This window comes from Ochotona princeps, chromosome X, assembly GCF_030435755.1.
Source record: "Ochotona princeps isolate mOchPri1 chromosome X, mOchPri1.hap1, whole genome shotgun sequence".
Lineage (NCBI taxonomy): Eukaryota > Metazoa > Chordata > Mammalia > Lagomorpha > Ochotonidae > Ochotona > Ochotona princeps.
Window position 1 is genome coordinate 71,609,851 of NC_080865.1, and position 22,969 is coordinate 71,632,819.

At 42.3% G+C, this 22,969-nt stretch overlaps 1 protein-coding gene and 1 pseudogene across 5 annotated transcripts in view; one reads left to right on the plus strand and one right to left on the minus strand.

Moving 5' to 3' along the window:
* The window catches only part of LOC101527318 (NACHT, LRR and PYD domains-containing protein 12), a 49,736-nt gene that overhangs the window by 8,427 nt on the left and 18,340 nt on the right, over nucleotides 1-22,969 (plus strand). For 4 of the 5 annotated variants that reach the window (XM_058658661.1, XM_058658662.1, XM_058658659.1 and 1 more), the window contains exons 2-4: nucleotides 12,480-12,567; nucleotides 16,746-16,790; nucleotides 21,072-22,731. In XM_058658661.1, the coding sequence (XP_058514644.1) occupies nucleotides 12,498-12,567; nucleotides 16,746-16,790; nucleotides 21,072-22,731 (1,775 nt within the window). In that variant the 5' untranslated portion in view covers nucleotides 12,480-12,497. Of the gene's footprint in view, nucleotides 1-3,272; nucleotides 3,384-12,479; nucleotides 12,568-16,745; nucleotides 16,791-21,071; nucleotides 22,732-22,969 lie in introns of those variants that run through there. The other variant, XM_058658660.1, reaches the window with a different exon arrangement.
* Nucleotides 1,048-1,539, minus strand: LOC101527154 (S-phase kinase-associated protein 1-like; annotated as a pseudogene).

Consider the following 22,969-nt stretch of genomic DNA (forward strand, 5'->3'; position numbering starts at 1 on the left):
AGACACCAGGAGTCCTATATAGCTAGGTTGTTGGTGGTGGTAATCTTGCCGGAACCTGTTGGCTGTTATGTCTGAGGGCCACTCGGACCTATTTTTGACCCGTACAGTGGCGATGGCGTAGTCTGTATTATTTTCCTTGTTGCTGGTGGAGTTCCGGCTCCAGTGCAGTTCAGATCACCATTTACTGAATGCCGCTGGGGTATCAGTCACTGCAACACCACACCGTTGTGTCTGCTGCATTCCTGTGTGTGTTAGTCTCCAGGTACCCCTCTGCTATTCTTCTGTCCTCTTCTGTTTGCTGGAATTTGCCCTCTCTGCTTCACACTAGCTAATGTTTCTTTGTCCGTTTAAGCGTGTCCTTACCTTATTCCGCCATTTTGATTCTCTGCGTAGTTTCTTAACCAGTGATTTTTTCCCACCTTGAAATATTTTTTTCTTCCTTGTTAACATCACTTTTTTTCAAGTTGAAGAGCTCCAATTAGTGTATTTTAAAAAACTTACCTACTTATTTTTGTGAAAGGCACAGAGACAGAGATAGCTAGATCACTAATAAAATGCCTGACAAAGCCCTGGCTGTGCCAGACCAAAGCTGAGGGCCTAGAACTCAGTCTTTGTTAGAATATTTAACTATTCCCTTTTGTTCTTATGCAGTTTGTCAATTATCCTTGAAACAGCTCTTTTTTTAAAAAACTTTTTTCTTGAAAGTTGTTTCATTTACAGTGCCAACTTTTTAAAGTTCACTCAAGTTAACTGACAATAAACTAGGCAGAAATGGCTTTAGAAGAGGGAAAGCCCAAAATGTCACTTTCTATCAAGAACCCACAGTTCAGTTTTATTTAGAGCAAAAGAACTTTTGATTATACTAGAAAAAACTCAGGTTTGGAATCTGTACTCAAACTACACATGCAGTTGGGACAATATTTATTAGAACAAATGATTTGCTGCTGCATTTGTCTGCTGTTTGCCTAATATTAACAATTATAAACAGAGCAGTGCAACTAGTATTCGGAACAGTCCTTACAGTGTTCCAGTGTCAGGCACAACATTTCACTTCTCTTCACACTACTGGTTCTCTTTGTGTACCTGGGCTGCTGCTGCTTTAGTGAAGTCGGTTCTTTATATTGGAGGTCTTGCAGATCTCCTCAGGGGTCTTTCCCTTGATCATGTTGGCAACAGTCTTGTGCATAACATCAAAGAAACCTTTGATGTCTAAGTAGTTTGCAGCCAAAATAAGCTCAAAAAGTGTTCGTTGGTCAACTTTGAGAAATTCTTGGTCCCAAACAGGGATATCATCTGTTCGCTTATCTGTTCTCATCATCTTCAGGAGGAGTGGGGGTCATCCTTGTGGTGGGTGCACCACTGAATACCCTTTTTAAATATTGTTGCATTGACATTTGGTAGAGGAACTGGGTCATAATCTCCTTCATCATCCATTCCCAAATCTTTCTAAATGATCTCGATAGTCACAGACTGCTTGGCAATTTCCACATCAACTTCAAAAGTCTCTCCATCAGAACTCTGCAACTTAATTGAAGGCATGGTGTTCCGAGCTTGTGGACACGGTGGCCCAAGAGGCAGGCAGTGCTGGCACACGGAGGGAAAGGCGGAGGACAAGACCACTCTTTTAATTTTAATTTTTGAAATTTATCGTATAATTTTGTGTAGTCTGGGATTCCCCTCCCCCAATTTTCCACCCCCTGATTGATTTTCCCATAATGTCACAACTCTTTATAAGGAGTTATAATTGCATCAGTCTGCTATTGAAGTGTGCCTTGACATTGTGAAACAGCTCTTTTGAATTTTCCATCCAAGCATCTGAAATTTTTGACTCCTAGACGACTGGAGTCTAGCAAACTTCTTTTTTTAATCTTTTATTTGTTAGTATCACTTTATGATACAGTTCCATAGCCCCTTGGGATTTCCCTTACCCCTCCCTGAGCCCCCCCCAGTGAGTTCCCCTTTATCATTACTAAACTATATTTCTTCATACACAGTCGTATGTCCATTGTTGTGAGCATGGACAATGGCAGAGAGTCATCATCCTATCTAGCAACTTCTTTAACTCTTTTTTTAAGATTTATTTATTTTTATTGGAGAGTCAGATATAGAGAGAGGAGGAGAGACAAAGAGGAAGATCTTCTGTCTGATGATTCACTCCCCAAGTGACAGCCACGGCCAGTGTTGCGCCAATCTAAAGCCAGGAGCCAGGAATCTCTTCTAGGTCTCCCACATGGGTGCAGGGCCCCAAGGCTGTGGGCCATCCTCGACTGCCTTTCCCAGGCCACAAACAGGGAGCTGGATGGGAATCAGGTTGGCCGGGATTAGAACTGGCGCCCATATGGGACCGAGGCGTGTTCAAGGTGAGGACTTTAGCCGCTAGGCCACCGTTCAGGCCAAACTTCTTTAATTCTTTAGGTGCAGTCGTGGTTGCTTGCAAATTCTAGTTTGTCTACAACATCATCTGTGCTTTGGAAGATTATTTTTGTAGTATTTGTATATTAACCTCATTTGTGTCTGCTCATAGGAGAGTTCTAAACAGGCTGCTAATTTTCTCTGAGGCTGCGGCCACATCTGCTATTTGAGCACTAGATGGGGCCCTAAGGTGAGGTCTGTTACAAGTTGGCTGTTGGTATGTTACCATTGTTTCAGTCCTACACGACATTGTGAGCTTTGGTTCAAATCCACAGTGTATCAGTCAGAATGAACTGGGCAAGTGTTCCAAGATAGGGTAATCCATCTACATGCTTCTCAGGGCTGGGCAAGACCCATATGCCTAGTATTGTGGTGACCAACGCCACAATGCTAAATGACATCCAGCAACCAGTGGGGATAGGACCAAATACCACAGTGCCATTGGATTTCTGCTACTGAGGTAGACTCAAAGCCAGACACTAGCACTATCACACACAGCTGATGTTGCCTGGCATATCCAGTTAGCTGGAGCCCCATGACTTCATTTGGCTGCCCGGTAGATCCGGAGGTACTGGCCTCTGCTACCGGCCTGAGAATAGGGACAATCAACTGCCCAGTGGGGCTGATATGTCATTTGGGGTAAAGTCGGCTTCCTGCGATGCAAGCACCCCATTATGGCACTCCATGTCCTAACTGCTCCACCCACATCTGAGCCAGGTTCCTGCCGGGGGAAAAGCAGTAGAGGGTGACCAAGGACACATTCTGCAGTTAGAAGCCTGGCATCAGGAGCTACGGGGCTCTCTCTACAACTGTGTTTTCAAAATTACTTTTTAAATCTTGTCTGAGAGAGAAAGACAAAATCCCCTTTCCTGGTTCACTTGCCAAATGCCCGCAGTGACCCTGTGTCAGGCCAAGAGCCCAAGATAGGACCTGGGAACTCAAGCCAGGTCTCTCACAGTGGTGGCGGCAAGGTAAGTACTTGTGCCCGCTTCGCTGCTTCTTAGGGTATACCTCAGCTGGAGGCTGGAGCTAGGTTACAAACCTACCCATTCTGATAGGAGCTGTGGATATCTTAACTGACATCTTCTCTACAAGGCAAACACCCATGCTAACACTGGTTTTTTCTTGTTGTGGCCCTGTTGCTGCTTCAGTTCCAAGTGCTAAAGTCCCTCTCCTCCCATGGAGAAGGTGAGAAATCTCTATACGATGGACTTCTTGAAGCTGGGGGAGGAGTGATGCAACAGTGCATTCCTTCCTACTGTCTTTAATGCAGATATTACTAGTAGTATATGAAAACGGCACTGGAGTGTTTCGCCTAGCTTCTGGAGCTCTTAAAGTGACTTGGGATGGGAATAACAAAAGTTGGTGTCTCTATGGGGAGTGATTACTAAAGCATCTTACTGAGCTACCATCTTTCTCTACTTCTGAAGAAACAAAGAATGTTGAAATCAATAGTGGTTTTTTTTCCCAATAATAAGCATTTTCACGAACTTTTGTATGATCTCTTGGATTTAAAATTTTGAATTAAAATTATAAATTTATTTTTTTTCTTCAAAAACAACTAATTGGTCCCAGGATAGTAGCCTAGTGGCTTAAGTCCTCACCTTGCATAGACCGGGATCCCATATGTGTGCCAGGTTGTATCCTGGTTGCTCTACTTCCCATCCAGCTCTCCGCTTGTGGCCTGGGAAGGCAGTAGAAGATCCAAAGTCTTGGGACCCTGCACCCATGTAGGAGACCCAAAAGAAGCTCCTGCTTCCTGGCTTTGGATCAGCTCAGCTCTGGCTATTGCACCTGCTTGGAGAGTGAACAAGTGGATGGAAGATCTTTCTCTCTCTCTCTCTCTCTCTCCTTCTCTCTGTAAATCTTTTTCAATAAAAAAATCATTCTTTAAAAGAAATAACTAAGCTTTTAATTCTATTTTCCACAAACTTTTTGAGGTACCTTTGTATATTTCTAGAGAAGTTAGAGAGAAAACCATGTCCTGGAAGAACATATTAAACTGTTGACTTATTTTTAGTTTTTTCTAGGCACACCTGGTTGTATTATCAGCCACAACATAGTTACCTGTACTGTAAAGGAGGGATGGGGAACATCTGGCTTGAGAGCCCTATAAGGTCCATGAAATCATGTGGTCTGTCCTTGCCAAGGGAATTGTAGGTGGGACTTGAAATTCAGTCTGTCTGATGATGTTTAAGTTTGCAATTTTGTATATAGCCAATGAGTGATGTTATAAATATGCAGATTGTTAATGGCAGAATAAAGGTTCGCCGCCACTGTTGAGGTCATACACTTGGATTAAATGAGACTTTATTTTGAATTTGAATTTCAAAATTTTTTTGAAATGCTATGGACACTGAAACACAAGACAGTGTTCTATGGCATTCAGACTGACAGAGAGTGAAGCCCTAAAGTGATAATGAGTTGGAGAAATGGATAAAGTAAAGCATGGGACATCTGTTGCTTGATTTTTTTCGGTTTATTGCATATTGTCCTTTTATATGGTTTTAAAATCAGATTATAATGATGTAGAATCTTACTGTCATTTTTGTTGGGATTATATTTACAGACTTAACTGGGGAAGCATCTGTTAATGAGTCTTGATTTATATGAATAAGTGTGTGGCTTTCCATTGGACCAAGTTTCTTTCTTTTTTCTTTTTAAGATTGTTTGAGAGAGTTATAGATGGGATGAGGGAGTAGGAGGGGGAGGGGAAAGAAGGAAGGAGAGAGAGAAAGAACATGAATTAATGAGATTGTCTTCAATCTACAAGTTCACTCATCTAAAGGCCACAATTTGCCAGGACTGGGCCAATCTGACCTGGAGTTTCCTTCTGTTCTCCCATATGATGTCAGAAGCCAAACACTTGAACCATCTTTTGCCGCTTTGCTAAACCATTAACAGAGAGCTGAACCAGAAGTGGAGCATCCAGGATGGGGACCAGTGCCTATAAAGGATCCCAACATTTCAGGCATTGACTCTACCCAGCATGCCATGATGCCAGCCCCCTACATTGAATTTCTAAGTTCTTTTTATATTTTTAATGAATATCTTGAACATACTTTGCTTGTTTTGTTTCTAATTTTTTAAAATTTATCTTTTATTAACAGATTTTTTCTTCATTTGTAATTGTTACAAATATGTAAGACTTGATTTTTGCATGAAGTCTGTATTTAATTTTACTACTTTTCATTCTAATAATTTGTATTAATTCTGTTTTATTTTCAGCATAATAAAACAGATTATTCATGAATATTAATAGTTTTTATCTCTGTCTTCAACCTATACGGCACACTATTTTTTCATCTTAATGCATCTGCTAGGACTTCCCATATTCCTCTCTTTAAGGAGGATGTTTCTAAAATTTCCTCATTAAGTGTCATGCTTATTTCTTTCTGAGTATCAGTTAGCCTTTGTTAAGTTAAATATATTTTTTTAAATTTTTTATTTTATTACAAAATCAGATATATAGAGAGGAGGAGAGACAGAGAGGAAGATCTTCCAACCAATGAATCACTCCCCAAGTGAGCCGCAGCGGCTGGTGCTGCACCGATCCAAAGCCGGGAACCAGGAACCTTTTCTGGGTCTCCCACACGGGTGCAGGTTCCCAATGCATTTGGGCCGTCCTTGACTGCTTTCCCAGGCCACAAGCAGGGAGCTGGATGGGAAGTGGAGCTGCCGGGATTAGAACCGGCGCCCATATGGGATCCCGGGGCTTTCAAGGCGAGGACTTTAGCTGCTAGGCCATGCCGCCGGACCCAACTCCTACCTTTTTAAAAAAGCTTTTAAAGCAAAAGAGTAGTTGGGAATTTTTACAAATTACTTTTCTATCTCTATTATGGACATACAAATTTTCCCCTTATATTGTTAATGGATTGAATTCCATTGGCAACTTTTGTTAAAATAAGCAAGCAAACAAAACATCAGCAAAAAAATTATTATTGGGGCCAGCACAGTGGCTTGTTAAGCCATCTGCTGTGCTGGCACCACATATGCCCACTAGTTTGTGTCCAAGTTGCTCCACCTCCAATCCAGCTCCCTGCTAATGGCCTGGGATAGCAGAGGAGGATGGCCCAAATCCGCAGGTACCAATACCCATGTAGGAGACCTGGAAGAAGCTCCTGCCTCTCAGTGTTAGACCGGCATATCTCTGGCCATTGGAGCTCTTTGGAGAGCGAACTATGAGGTAGAAGATCTTTCTTTCTAATGCTAATTTTCAGATATTTTTAAAAACTCTCTATTATCAAAATTTCCAAACCTGCACAACAGTAGCATGCACTGTAACATCTCCCCATACCCATAAAACATCATCAGTAATCATCAATATTTTTTTGAAGTTATCTCCCTTCCCTGTTTTGTGCTGGCATAGTTTGTGAGATAGCATTTTAAATTTACATTACAGTACAGGGCTTAATTGCCGCATAAAATGTTTAACAAGCAAAAAGTGAAAAAATATAAGCAAGGGCTATAAGCATAATCCAGTGGAAAGATGACCATTTCACCCATAAACAGTGAATTTTAGAGTGATCACAGATCATTAATACTACAGTAATACAGCATTTTTAACCAATGGTTTGTGTTGGAATTTTTTAAGATAATCCTATGGTTTCACTCCAACGTATTCTGGTGCATAACAAAAGAATTAAAAAGCAAAAAGAAAATCCCTTGATATAATGCAGTCCCATTATCTTATCCTGCTGATGTGCAGTGAATAGTCAGTTTTGTTATTATCTCTACAATGCTTTTACTATTGATATTTGTTAGAATCAGGATTCAGCTAAGGTCTACTTAGTAAGTTATTAAATTTTCCCTGAACTTTTAAAAAGGTGAAACCAAACAGTACTTTCTTTCTTCTATTTTCATGCAAATATTTTGTTTAAAGAAACTTGTTTGTCCTGCGTACTATTCTGGATTTGGCTGATTGCCAAATCATATTCTGGATTTGGTAGATTGCTTCCTGAGGTCTTTTTGTTGTTGTTGCTGTTGCAGTTAACATTTAATTTTATTTACTTTCCTTTTCAATAGGGTCCTAAGAGCTTTTCTCTGCTCTTCTTTTCTGTTCTTTTCTCTCTCTCTCGCTCTCTATCTAGTGAAACAGTTCCATAGGCTCTGGGATTCCCCTCTCCAAATTTCCTCTCCCCACTGATTTCCCCAATATTATTACAAAGTTTAGTTCTTCAAGAACAGTCATAAGTCCATCATTCTGCTATTTAAGTGTATCCTGACATTGCAGGTATGTGCTATTGCAGAGGTTCCAGCATCCTATTGTCAAGGTTTATTTAACATTGGAGTCTATCTTTGATTTGAAAGTAAGATGCGTACTACGTTGCATCTTCACATTTTGATATGATAATCTCTATTACACAGTTCCTCTAGATGAGTATATGTGCAGGCATGTTTACCATTTATCTATTGGTCTTGTATTTTGAATTAAGGTTGCCTTATATCAAAGTGAACATATGATAGTTGTTCTTTTGGGATTGGCCTATCTCACTGAGCATAATGGTCTCTAGGTGAGAGTGTAGGCTAGTACAACTGCTATGAAAGTCTGTATGGAGAGTGCTAAGAGAACTAGGGTCTTGTTTTACCTGCTTCTGTATTGCCTTTGGTTTCTGTAGACTGAAACTTTGATTAGATTTGGGACTTTCACTATTGTTTGTGGCAATATTTCATGGTGGATATCGTGTACTTCCTTTTATATAATTACTCATTGTCTCACTTTTAGTAATACTGAAAGTGGATTGAGGTGGTGGTAGTCTAACTCCTGCCTCGTCAGGATCTCTCACATCCTTTACAGTTGATTTGATAACTTGTCTGAGTCAGTTATTTTACTAAAGTTTCCAAGAAATGATGTTCTCTTTCAACATTTATTAGCCAGAATTCTTTTTTAAGAAGAACTGTCCAGCGCCCGGCGGCATGGCCTAGTGGCTAAAGTCCTCGCCTTGAATGCGCCAGGTTCCCATGTGGGCGCCGGTTCTAGTCCCAGCAGCTCCACTTCCCATCCAGCTCTCTGCTTGTGGCCTGGGAAAGCAGTCAAGGATGGCCCAAAGCTTTGGGACCCTGCACCGACATGGGAGACCCGGAAGAGGCTCCTGGCTCCTGGCTTTGGATCAGTGCAGCACCAGCTGCTGCGGCTCACTTGGGGAGTGAATCATTGGATGGAAGATCTTCCTCTCTGTCTCTCTTCCTCTCTGTATATCTGACTTTGTAATAAAAATAAATTAATCTTTAAAAAAAGAACTGTCCAGTATGTACTAGGGCTATTTGGTAAGTCTACAATAGCGTTCCTGTAGGTAGTGCAGGACAAATACTTAAATCCTTTCAATTGTCAATTTTCCAAGAAGGAGTTAGTACCTTATTCCATTGACATTGAAAGATATTTAGAAGTGAAACCTTCATTGCATTCCTGAGATTAACCTACCAAAATATCAGGTTAGAAGATTTTGAGTGGCTATTATTCTGTGTAGCATTTCTGTATCTCTGTGAGCTTTCCTATCATTTATTTTTTAAAAGATTTTTAAATTTATTTTTAAAATTATTATTATTAATTACATTGCATTATGTGACACAATTTTATAGGTACTGGGATTCCCCCTACCCCTCCCCAAACCCTCCCCCTATGGTGGATTCCTCCACCTTGTTGCATTACCACAGTTCAAGTTCACATGAAATTCTTTCATTGCAAGCATATACCAAGCACAGAGTCCAGCATCTTATTGTCCAGGCAAGTTCAATGGCTTGTTGGGGAGACCATCTCTGGTCTGAAAGTAGAGCCAGCAGAGTATCATCACGATCAATTAAAAGCCCCAACATAACATCAGGAACAATTTATAACGTTATGGAATGAATTGACATAGTATTGAGTAACCAACATGTTGAAAAAAAAATGCAATTTTAGTTTATACACAACATATAACATTCAAAACATAACATGTTATACATAACATCATATCATCTTAAATTAAGGCAAACATGTGGTATAGTATAGGTGAGGTGGTCACAGAAGGTGGCTGGGAACCCGCATTTACTTTTAACATATTGGTTACTCATTACTATGTCAATTAATTCCATAATGATGTAAATTTTTGCTGATGGTATGTTGGAGCTTTCAATTGACTGGGATGATACTCTGCTGGCTCTGTCATCAGACCAGAGAGGGTATACCTAAGAAGCCGTTGAACTTGACGGGACAATAAGATGCTGGACTCTATGTTTGGTATACGCTTGCAATGGGGAAATCTCAACTGAACTTGAGCTGTGGTTATGCAACAAGGTGGAGGAATCCACCATGGTGGGAGGGTTTGGGGAGGGGTGGGGAGAACCCAAGTATCTATGTAACTGTGTCACATAATACAATGTAATTACTGAAGTTAAATAATAAATAATTAAAAAAAATGCAAGTTCTTAAACACATCCTGCGACTCCTTCATTGACATTTCAATTTTAGTTTATATACAACCAGGTTCTATACAGCTTAAAATGGCTATAGATTGCTATTCAGTTGTCTGTGTCTATTTTCATTATAGTATTTAGCATTTTATAGCGTTGAAGCGTAATTTTGCTGAACCTGGCTTTTTTTTTTCGGGTAGTCTAGACTGACTTATAACTCTAGCAGGACATATGTCAACAGTTTAGGTGCAGAACAGTTTTAGGAGGGGTGTGCAGAGAAATCCTCAGTACCCTAGTGAGGAGTAACTAATCCTTGTGTCCCACCTAGCAAGGTGTAAGTGAATCCACGCTGCCATTTCCTGTCTAATTCTAAGCTTTCCTTGTTGTTCTCTATCTATTCTTGAGTTTTTGTTTGTTTGTGTGTTTATTTGTTTTGAGGGGTTTCCAGAACGATCCTGATGGTCATTGCCAGAGAGGGTGGGGACCCAAAGTAGGAACCAAGCAAGGACCCGAGGAAGCTCCCCTCCCTAGTCCCCAAGGAAGTTAACTGTTCTGTTTCTGTGGACAGCTCAGGGTTCCTGGCTGTTGTTCTGATGTCCTTGGATCCTGCGGGGAAGGATTTGGACTTCTTTCATCCCATGTGGCAGATCCAAGCGGGAGTGGATGACCTCAGAGTTCTTGGCCTCCAAAGGCATTCCAATTCTCCGTGGTCTCCTTGGCAGTTGGGATGTAGTCCTTGGTGCTTGTACTGGTAGTCCTTGGTGAGGATCCGAGTCTTCAGGGTTGGGATACAAGCCTCCTCTTGTCCCCCTGCTCCACTCTGGGGTCCTCCCCTGCTCTGTGCATATAACCCCCTATAAAGAGGTTGTCAGGATCGCTCTTAATTCCCCCATATGTCTTTATAGTTTAACTATTGTCTAATGCTGATTCAAGCCTGTTGTGTAGTTTATTTTTTTATTGGAAAGTGAGATATACAGAGAGGAGGAGAGACAGAGAAGAAGATCCTCAGTCTGCTGATTTACTTCCCAAGCGGCTGCAATGGCCAGATCTGAGCTGATTTGAAACCAGGAGCCAGGAGCCTACTTTGGGTCTGCAGGTTCCCAACACTTGAGTCATCTCCCACCACTTTCCAACACTTATTAACAGGCAACTAGATAAGAAGCAGAGCATCTGGGACTGAAATTGGCCCCCATATGTTTTGCAGCCATACAGGCAACAGGTCAAGATAGCCTTGGAAGGAAATCTGGCCTAATATTCTCTCAGCCATTTTGACACCAATAAAACAGAATTCCAAGTGTAGTATAGTGGCTGAGTCCAGGTTCTTGTCTCTGATGCAAGAAGGAATTCAGGATGAAATTTAAGTAAAGGTCAACAGAAAAGATTTATTTGAATGCTGTTAAAGTACACACTAAAGAAGGAATGTGGGCTTGAGTCCATTCCTTTATGTGATCTAGACGTATTGGGGTGGTGTCTGGGCCAAGGTTTAATGGAATATTCATAAAGGGTGGAGTTTGAGCAAAGCTGTGTAACACTCATTTTGTTTCCCTTTTTTGGAAATCTTGGAAGTATCAGGTCATCAGGTACCTGGTGGAAATTATGAGTGTCAGCCATAGTAATTTTATTATAATGAGGGCTGCAGCCAGGAGCCATATGGATTATTTTTTGGTTGGCGCCAGTTCTAAGCAGTGGTTTCCTGGCAGCTGCAGTTTCCCCCCTGCATGAAAGAGGTAATGGGTTCAGGGAGTGCAAGTAGGGCTGTAGCACAGGTGGAGCTGCAGGGCGGGGTTGGTGACATTGGTTCCTTCTCACCACCTAGTTCCCTACCTGCATCAGAAGGGAAAAGACTCTTACTCAGGGTCCAGAGGTGGATAGAACAGAAGCCTCTCAGCTCTCTAGACTCTATTACTGCAGTATTCCAATCTGTAGTCTTAAAATTCTCCCTTTACCAGTAGCATCAGAAATATGTTGTAGAAAGACCTAGTCAATCTTACCTATCTTGACCCCATACATTACAGTGATACTCCCTAAAGTCTAAGCTTTCCTTGGTACACAATTCAGAGTCCAATTATAGATCGCCAACATTTGTGCCTTTCTTCATAGATACAATTCTGTCTTCTTTTAGCTTTCATTCTCTTCAAGTTGAAAACTGTTTTGTCTTGATGGGATCGCTCCATTTCTACCCTAGAAGTTTCTGATTATTAGAGAGTGTCACTTCCTCAACTCCATAATGCCCTGAGTGAAGAGGCTTTCTTTTTTTAAAATAAAAGTCTCTTTTTTTTTTATTTGAAAGGTAGAGTTACAGAGAGAGGGGGGAGATGAAGAGATCTTCCATCTGCTGCTTCACTTCTCAAATGGCGGCAACAGCTGGAGCTGAGCCAGTCCAAAGCCAGGAGTCAGGAGATTTTTCTGGGTCTCCCATGTGGACACTGAGTCCTAAGGACAGGTTATCCTTTACTGCTTTGTCCCAGGCCATAAGCAGGGATCTGAATGAGAAGTGAAGCAGCCAGGAGAGAAATTGGCACCCATGTGGGATGCTGATTTTGCAGGCAGAGGCTTAGCCTGATATGCCATGGTACCGACCCCCAGGAGACTTTCTTAAATTATTATTATTACTATTATTTTACTGTCCTCTGTGAATTTCTCGTAGAACTTAACTCACTTTCTCTTTTGGATTGCAGTTCTCTTGATTTGTCAAGATGAATAGTCACAAGAAAAGAAAAGACATGGAACCAGCTTGTACCTGGAGTTTACTATCTGAAAAGAAAGGTATGTAAATAAAGTTAAGAGAGGGTGTGCTAGTCTGCTTTTTGTTACTTTAACTAAAATGCCTGAGAGGAGTTTCGTGAGAAGTAAAAAGCACTTTAGCTTACAGTTAGGGGCTACAGGATCAGGCATCCTTGGACTTTGGCATCTAGTGAAGATTGGGTATGCTGCATGCCGAGGGGGGACCACATGGCAAGCCAGGAAGGAGAAAAGAATCTCAGATGAGAACCATCCTCTGAGTATATGCCCCCAGTGACCCAAACCTGCCACTGGCCCCACTTCCCAAATGCTGTCATTAGATTCATTCTCTGCCACCAAGCCATCAACCATTTTAAAAATATTATCAGTTTTTATTGCGAAGTTAGATAGAGAGAGAGGAGGAGAGGCACAGAGGAAGATCTTCCGTCCGATGATTCACTCCCCAAGTGACCGCAACAGCTGGAGCTGAGCTGATGTGAAACCAGGAGTTAGGAACTTCTTCCAGGTCTCCCGTGCGGGTACAGGGTCCCAAGGCTTTGGGGCATCCACAACTGCTTTCACAGGTCACAAGCAGGGAGCTGGATGGGAAGTGGGGCTGCTGGGATTAGAATTGGCACCCATGAAGGATACTGGTGTGCCGGGATCCAGCTCCAGCCGAGTTCGGAACTCAAGAAGGGTGCGTGGATGAGGCGTAAAGAGGAAAGAAATGGACCACTACGATTTCATGATCATAATGGACAATGCAATAAAGCTGTCCGCTTTATTTATACGGAAACCTTCACTAAGGCTGGCACAGACTTCACACCTAGTGTCAAGCAGGCATTCCTAAGGATAGTTCTACCAGTTGTTTCACCTTGAGGCAGGATATCAACCTTCCTAACCCTGAGGTCAGGAAGTTAGATTAATCAGTAACACATTCCTGCTACAATCCTCATTCTACAACTTAGTCTTGAATCAGTCAAGGGAGGAAATGCATCACAGAAGGAAAGACCTAAAGATCAAAGAAAGAGGGAAAGAATTGATTCCCACTACACCTGGGGATGTAACACCCTTGATTAGCATATGCTCAATGGGGGAGGAGAACCCTAAGCATAGGTTCCTGCTATACCCTTGATTAACATAGGATCTTGGGTGTGGGGCTAAAGCCACTCCTGGGATTGGGAGGGGCTGTTACAAGATGGCGGCTGGCCCAGGGCCAGGAGGTGGAGTTGGTCTGGCCAACAGGTAAACAGGAAGTCACAGGGATAGGCTAATGCCCTCACTGCGATTATGTCATTGCTGCTGGCCTATCACATGGCGCCAAGTGGTGGCCCGAACGGGGAGAAGTGATTGGTGGAGAACGATATAAAAGTAGCTGGTAAAAGCTAGGGGATAGACAGAGGGACAACGATGACGAGAAAGACTGGGACGAAAGAGGGAGAAAGATGGGGAGGAGAACGAGGGCCGGAATGAGAAGAATAGGGCAGGGGAAGACGGACAGGGAAAGCGAAGAGAAGGATTTAAATGTGGCCGCTTTTGTCAGTGAAGGGTCCGGTTGCGCTTCCTACTTTTCCCAGACCCTCAGAGTATTCCTCGTCATTTTAGTGTCGCTGCTGGGCGGCGGCAAGGATCAATAGGGGCTTAACACCCTTGATTAGCATATGGTCAATGGGGGCAGCCGAGACAGCAATAATGAAAGGCCTTTTGGCTAAAATGGTATCAGCAACATAAACTTCCAAGCTCACATTGGTAGTAACATTAACTCCACAGAGGCAGACAATGTCTAAATAAATTGTAGAATTCTCAGTGGGATTGTCCCGTGTCCATGCAAAGGGAGTTGGAGCTGCATTCAGGTGGTTGTAGAGACATCTGCAGGGCCCTGCCATACAGCGGGAAATTCCTTGCGACCCTGCCTGCAATGGAACAATACCCTACCACACCTTCCTGTCTTCCACACCCATCACACGGACCCCAGCACTCTTGCGTTCAAGGCTAGGACTTTAGCTGCTAGGCCACTGCACTGGGCCCAGTCATCAACCATTTAAGAGAGCAAAGTTTAAGCATATGCATGAGCTTGCAGAAGACAAATTCTGCTCAGTCTGTAACAGATTAAGTTATGGGGAAGTAAGCCTCTTCATTGTCTTTCTTCTACTTCACCCCATAGACTTTCAGATTCTTCTGAACCTTGAAAATTTTGTTAGTTGTTTATGTGTATGTGGATATTAACACATTACATAGATAAATAGGTATCCATTAATAATGTTTTAAAAGTTCCTCCATGATTTTTGTGCTCAAAATGGACAGAAGGGGGCCTGGTGCAATAACTCTAGTGGCTAAATCCTCACCTTGCATGCACCGCAATCCCATATGGACACCGGTTTGTGTCCCAGCTGCTCCACTTTGGTACCCTGCTTATGACCTGGGAAAGCAGTAGGGGATGGCCCAAAGCCTCGGAACCCTGTACCAACATAGGAGGAAGTTCCTGGCTCCTGGCTTTGGATAGGCTCAGCTCTGGCCATTGGGGCCACTTGGGGAGTGAACCAGCAGACAGAAGATCTTTTTCTCTGTCCCTCCTTCTTTATGTAAATCTGCCTTTCCAATAAAAACAAATAACCCTTTAAATATTGAAAAAAAAAGGAGCAAAAGCAACTCTGACTCCTGTTGTTTTCCATAATCCTCAAAGCATTTGTAATCATAAAACACTCTAAGTTGTTCCTCGGACGTAACCACAGCTTTTCACAGGAGTAACACAAAAGGGTAGCAAGTAAAGCTTGCTGGAGTCTTGTTCTTGGTAGCTAATATATAAACTTCAAGGAACATGTGATTGTGGGGAGCAGAAACCAGTTATCCTCAGCAGACCACTGTTTTGCCTCTCCATTTCTGTACTACTCTGAAGTCTGCCTCTCTGGGCCTGCTACCTCCCATCCACCTATTAACATTCACTTAGTTGCAACCTCTTCCCAACTACAGATCTTGCTCTTGCTTTTATTGATTTTATTTTATTTGATTTTTAAAATAATTTATTGTATTTTATTATGATTTTTTTTGGGAAAGACAGATAGACCTTATGTACTGGTTCACTCCTCAGATGCCTTGGAACACTCTGAGGTAGGCTGGGGCTGGAGCCAGCAGCCAGGAGCTCCATTCAGATCTCCCACGTAGGTACCAGGAACCCAAGTACTGGAGCTGTCAGTGCCGCCTCCTGGGCTCTACATTAGCATGAAGCTGGAGTTGGAGTCAAGAATCAAATTCAAGACATTCCAATGTAGGATGCAAGCATCTTAACAGTTAGGATAAACCCTGTGCCTCTTGCTTTTTTAAAAAGAAAAATCAAGATGTATGTATTTATCTGAAACAGAGAGAGCACAAGTTCCCCAGATGGCTGTTTAGGCAGGAACTGGGTCAGACTGAAACCTGGAGCCAGGAGCTTGCTTCGTGTCTCCCATGTGGGAGGCAGGTGGCCCAAGAACTCCAGCCATCCTCTGCTCCCTTTCCAAGGTGCTTTAGTATGGAGATGGATCCGAAGTGGATGAGCTGGGACTCTAACTGGTGCCTGTATTGGATGTCAGTGTCACACAACTCCCTCTTGTTTAAAAAATGTGCAAATGGTAACAAAAAAGGCAATAACAACAACAAAACCCCACAAAACACACACAGAAAAACTACAGCAATGTGGACTTGTGTGTGTGTGCCTGTAAATTTGTGTGTATGTATATGTATATGTGTGTGTGTATATATATATGTGTGTATATATGTGTGTGTGTGTGTATATATATGCATATATATATACCTGTGTGACCAAGTATTTGCATTGAATGTACGTGTATGCATTTGAAAGTAGACCACAACATATAGTTGTCCAGCTGCTCATATCCAGCAGTTCTTTGTTCTTTTCCATTCAGTTAGCCTCAGCAGAATCCATAAGCTATGTTCAGTCAAAAGTCAAGTATTAGAAAGAAGTCGTTTTAAATAGTGTTTGCATCTTGAAGTCCATGCCTAGCATTTTGTTTACTGGTCATATAAATTCAAATGGTCATACCCTAAATATACATGCAAGGGAAGTTCAAAATATCTGTTGGCAAATTAGAAAAGATGTGAAGACTTTTAGTTTAAGGAACAGCATGACTACTGGCTGTAGCAGTGTAGTTAACTTTCTGTTTATTTCATGTTTGGAGATGAATGTATTTGTGGGTCTCCTAATCCCAGCTGTTTCTGTCCCACAGTTACTTCACAGTCTCTGCCTTTATTTTCCTGGAAGCAATTTGCAGGTAGATGTCTTTTTATTTTATTCTTTTTTTCTGTTTTGGGTATAATGTCCCCTGTGATGTCAACTGTTCAATCCACTCATCTCCCATTTCCTCCTTCCTCCTTATTCTTCAGGATAGCGATCATTGTTGGCTTGAGTGATCTGTTTAAAATTCAAAATGTCCTAATAAACAGAGCTGTGTGTGAATAGGTATTCAGATATTCAGAGGATCCCTGATGGTGTTGATCACGGACCTGATGTAGTTTTCATGGCAAGAAAGCATCAGTCCTTTCCTGGAATTATCTACGTAGGAACTGACAAACTATGTTTAGTTGGCCAAATCTAGCCAGCTGCCTTGTTAATTTTTTTTTTTTTTAAGATTTATTTACTTTTCTTGGAAAAGCAGATATACGGAGGGGAGGAGAGGCAGAGAGAGGAAGGTCTTCTGTCTGATGGCTCACTCCCCAAGCGGCCACAACGGCTGGAGCTGAGCCAATCTGAAGTCAGGAGCCAGGAGCTTCTTCCAGGTCTCCCATGCCACGCAGGTGCAGGGTCCCAAAGCTTTGGGCCAACCTCAACTGCATTCCAAGGCCACAGGCAGGGAGCTGGATGGGAAACAGGGCTGCCAGGATTAGAACTGGCACCTATATGGGATTCTGGCGCGTTCAAGGTGAGGACTTTAACTGCTAAGCTTTTGCGCCAGGCCCCTGCCTTGTTATTTTTTAAAAAAGATTTACTTGCTTATTTGAGAGGGTTACAGGGAAAGAAGAAACAGAATAAAAGAGATCTTACATGTGCTGGTTCACTCTTCAAAAAACTAGAGCAGCTGCGCCTGGGGCAGGCCGAGGCCAGGAGCCAGGAACTTCCTCCAGGTTTCCCACATGGATGACAGGGGTACAAGCACTTGGGCCATCTTCTGCTACTTTCCCAGATCCAGTTGAAGCAGCCAGGACTAGAACTGGCACTCATGCAGAATACACAGGTAGCAACTCAAGCCGTTGTGCTGCAACAGCTTGCCAGCCCAAGTTGCCTGTTTTGATAAATAAAATGTCACTGCACCACAGTGATTCATGTATGTATTTCCAAAGGCTGTTTTCATGCTAATGGCAGACCCCATATCCTAAACTATGGAATTTATGAAACTTTATAGAAAATGTCTATAAATCTTATCTGAATCCATATTCCCCAAACTCAGGTCTATAAATAGAACACTGTTTTCCAGAAGTTAGTAGCTTTACTGTTAGAAAATGATTCTGTAAGATCATTGCCCAGGCCTACATCCCCTGCCTGCAGTGCTGCCATCCCATGTGCATGCCGTATGTCCCGGCTGCTCCACTTCCCATCCAGCTGCCTGCCACTGGCCTGGGAAAGCACCAGAGGATAGCTCACGTCCTTGCACCCCAACACACTGTGGGAAACCCTGAAGAAACTCCTGGCTTCAGATATGCTCAACTCCAGTCCTTGTGGTCATTTGGGGAGTAAACCCATGAATAGAAGATGTCTCCATCCATTTCTCCTTTTTTTATAATCCTGCCTTTTAAATGATAATGAATAAATCTTTTAAAAGGATTTTGTAGTCATTTAAAACAAAATGCTGGATTAAGCAAGGTTAAATTGTTGCTTTTTATTTTACTGTAGAGGATTGAAGAACTCCTTTCACTTACTAATGTAAGAGCCTTTCATATGTCACTATGCAGTGAGAACCTCTGGGATAGAGAGTATATCCCCCTCAACTTGTCTGACCAAAGAACACTTTTGTTCACAGCTCTCTTTTTCCATGATCTGCATCATTGATTTTGGAAGTGCTGCATTAGACATTCACTTCACAGAATTTTTTAAAAAGTTTATCCATTTTTGTTGGAAAGTCAGAGTTAAAAGCATAGACAGAGATCTTGCATCTACTGGTTCACTCTCCAAATGAACACAGTGGCTCGAGCTGGGCTGATCTGAAGCCAGGAACTTCTTCTGGGTCTGCCATGTAGGTACAAGGGTCCAAGGCCTTGGGTCATCTGCTGCTGCTTTTTCCCAGGCCACAAGCAGGGAACTGGATAGTAAGTGGAGTAGCTGGGACACAAACCGGCATGCAAATGGGATGCCAGCACTGCAAGCAGAGGCTTAGCATGCTAAACCACCATGTCGGCAACAGCACTTCACAGAAGTTTGAGATTGATGACTGATTCCTTGGATTTTTTTTCTAAGTGGAAAAAGTAACATTCTACCTGGTTCTTATGCATAGACCTCAAGCAACTGGAATCTAAATTAAGGCACTGCCACTTACTAGCACTGGGCAGGTTCTCTAATGCCATAAGCAGGATTGTCTATGTAATTTGCAGGGTGTGGTGCAAAATGAAAATTCAAGATCCTTTCTTCAAATATGAAGAATTTCAAGTCAGCAGCAGCAGAGCATTAAATCATCAAGCCTGGGTCCTTCTGAGCATAGGGACCTAAGCGGCTGCATAAACTACACTCGTGAGGGTGGCTGTGGTTATCAGTTTCGGTTTTCTCACCATTAATTATTGATAATACCTGCTTCATATAGTTATGGTGAGAATTATATCAGAAGCATGAAAAAAGAGCCTAGAACAGTGTCTTGGAATAGGCAGCAATAAATGACTTGGTTTTAATCCAGAACCATTTCAAATTGCATTTGATAAATACGTGTTGAGTGTCTGCTATGTGCGGGCTGCCATGCTAGGTGCTCCAGGTACTATGGTGAATGAGACAGGTCCCTGTTTCATGTTGATTTTGTTTCAGTGGGAAAGACAAACAATGTGAAAGTTAACAGGTAAGGTAGGCTTAAATTGTGTTAAGTTCTGTAAAGGGGGAAATGAATTTCTGGGAAAGGGGTGAGTAGGGAATATCTGCTTTCAATTGGGTGGTCAGGCAAATGCTTTTGTAGGAAGTACTGCTGGAGTTGAGATCAGAAGGTGAGAAAGGACTCTCCGTAAGAAGAAATGCAAGGAGACTGGTGCCAGTAGAAAGACTAGCTAAAGCAGAGGCCTTGAAATAGGAGAGGATATGGTATTTTTGAGAAACTAAATCAGCGAGGCTTTATGGAGGGAGTGAGAGTGACACAGAATGAGGTGGGAGAGAGGAGGTACATAGCACCTACATCAGGGAATGACTGGGAAGATGAGGTAACAATCTTGGATTTTTTAAAATATTCATTTGGGTCCCGGGGCAATAGCTTGATGGCCAAATCCTCCCCTCACAAGTGCAAGGATCTCATGTCCCAGTTCATGTCCTGGCTGCCCTGCTTCCCATCCAGCTCCCTGCTTGTGGCCTGGGAAAGCAATGGAGGATGGCCCAAAGCATTGGGACCCTGCACCCACATGGGAGACTCAGAAGAAGCTCCTGGTTTCGGACTGGCTTAACTCCTGCCTTGGTGGGCACTTGGGGAGTGAACCACCAGATGAAAGATCTTTCTGTCTCCTTCTCTCTGTAAAATCTGACCTGCTTTTCCAGTAAAAATTTAAAAAATGAATTTATTTATTTATAAATCAATAAATAAATATATTTGAAAAGTAGAGTAAGAGAGAGACAGAAATCTTCTGCAGAGGCCAAAGCTGGGCCAGTCCAATGTCAGGAGCCAGGAACTTCTTCCACATCTCCCACATGGGTGCTCGGGCAACCTTCTGCTGTTCTTCCCAGGTACATTAGCAGGGAGCTGGATTGGAAATGGAGCAACCAGGACTCAAAACAGTGCCCATTTGCTATGCCAGTGCTTCAGGTATCAACTTTCCATGCTATGCTACACCACTAGTCCCACAATTTTGGATTATTTATATAGAGTGATGAAAAACTGCTTAAACATCTTGAAGTGCTAGTGGCTTAATCTAGTTGGTGTTTATAGACGATGACTGGCTACAGTGTAGAGAGGAGCCAGCTGATAGGGAAGAATAGACAAGTAGGTGGTTACTTGAGCAGTGTAGGAAAGAGTTGATAATGTCTTGGGATTTGGGTAGCACTTAAGTGCATAATGATAATTAAATGGATTTGAGACTTATTTTGAGGGCATAAGTGATATAACTTGTTAATTAGTATATAGAGAGATTAAAAAGAAAGAAAGAACAGTTTCTGACATTTTTCTGAGCAACTAGATGATACTGCTACTTGATTTGAGATGCCTGGGGAAGGTTCTTCGGGAAGAAGGAGACGTATTGAAGTCAAGGTGTAGATCCATAAAACCTGGGAGCTTTTGAAGCCTCCAGACATAGCTGGTGGTAATAGTGGCATTACTTTGAGCTGTTTGTATGATTGTTTAGGATTTGCTAATTACTCCCTCTTGCTGTTGCTTCATCAGATTACCAGGAAGCATTCAAAAAACATCTAAAACAAAAATACCTAAAGTTAGGAGCTGATAAATGTTATAGCCATGGCAAGCACATCCGGCGGCGACTGCTGCTTGTACAAGAACATGGCATATCAGAAGAGACACCCTGTGGAATTCCTCAGCAAGATCATTTCATTGAGTTGGAACATGTATTTGATGCTAATGAAGAGAGCTCCCGCTCACCCCAAACCGTAGTGCTTCAGGGATGTGCCGGAATTGGGAAAACAGCCACAGTATTCAAATTCTTGTTTGACTGGGCAGGAGGAATGATCATCTCAGACAGGTTTGACTATCTGATCTATGTCAACTGCAGAGAAATAAGCCACACTGCTAACCTTAGTGCTGCTGACCTGATTATCAATACTTTCCAAGAAATCAAAGGTCCGATACTGGACATTATTCTCCTACATCCAGAAAAGCTTTTATTCATCCTCGATGGGTTTCCTGAGCTGCAGGGCCCTGTGAATGACCAAGAAGAAGATCTCAGTGCTAATCCCCGCAAGGTGATGCCAGTAGAGAGCCTCTTGTGCAGTTTTGTAAGAAAGAAACTTTTCCCAGAATCATCCCTTCTGATAACTGCCCGGCCTACAGCCATGAAGAAGCTCCACTCGTTGTTAAAACACCACATCCAAGCCGAAATCCTGTGGTTTACAGATGCAGATAAGAGAGCCTATTTTTTGAGTCACTTTTCAGGTGCTAATGCAGCCATGAATGTCTTTTATACTCTGCAAGAAAATGAAGGCCTTGACGTTGTATCCTCCATTCCCATCGTCTCTTGGATGATCTGCAGTGTCCTGCAGTCACAGAGAGATGGGGACAGGACTCCTTTGGAGTCACTTCAGACCATGACGGACATGTATCTCTTCTACTTTTCCGAGTGCCTCAAAACCCTCACGGGGATCTCAGTGTGGAAGGGCCAAAGTTGCCTTTGGGGTCTGTGCTCTCTGGCTGCCGAGGGATTACTGAAGCATCAGGTTCTGTTTGCAGTAAGTGACCTCCGAAGACATGGGATAGGAGCGTATGATACTAACTGCACATTTCTCAGACACTTTTTGAAAAAGGCTGAAGGTGGAGTAAATGTATATACTTTCATTCACTTCAGTTTCCAAGAGTTCTTTACTGCCGTATTTTATGCCGTGAAGAATGAGAGTAACTGGACATTTTTTGATCAAGTAGGGAAAACATGGCAAGAAATATTCCAGCAATACGGTAAAGGTTTTTCATCTCCAGTAATACAGTTCTTATTTGGCCTCCTGCATAAAGGAAAAGGAAAGACTGTTGAAACTATTTTTGGGAGAAAGGTCTCACCAGGGCTTCGAGAGGAGTTGCTTAAATGGACAGAGAGAGAAATACAAGACAAATCCTCTTGGTTACAGACTGAGCCAGTGGATTTGTTTCACTGCTTATATGAAATTCAGGAAGAAGAATACACAAAGAATATACTTGATGATATACAGTCAGTCATACTGCTTCAGCCTACCTACACAAAAATGGACATTCTGGCTATGGCGTTTTGTGTACAAAACAGTCACAGTCATCTGTCAGTGTCTCTCAAGTGTCAGCACCTACTTGGATTTCAGGAGGAAGACCAAGGCTCACCATTGACACCAGCAGCCTTAACACTTAATCGGTGAGCATATGCATGTCTTTCCTCTGCCTTTGGTCTTTGTGATGGGCTTACTTGCTTATTTGATATATTCTGGCATATTACCATTTGTCACATTGTCTATAAAGTAACCATGTTAGCTGCCCATGTTTTATGTCAGGACACTAAGGATTTGTTGATTTTCTGCCATATACTGACCTGGTTGAACCTTGAGGGCATGGTTTTTTTTTTTTTTTTTTTTTTTTGAGCATTTACTATGTAC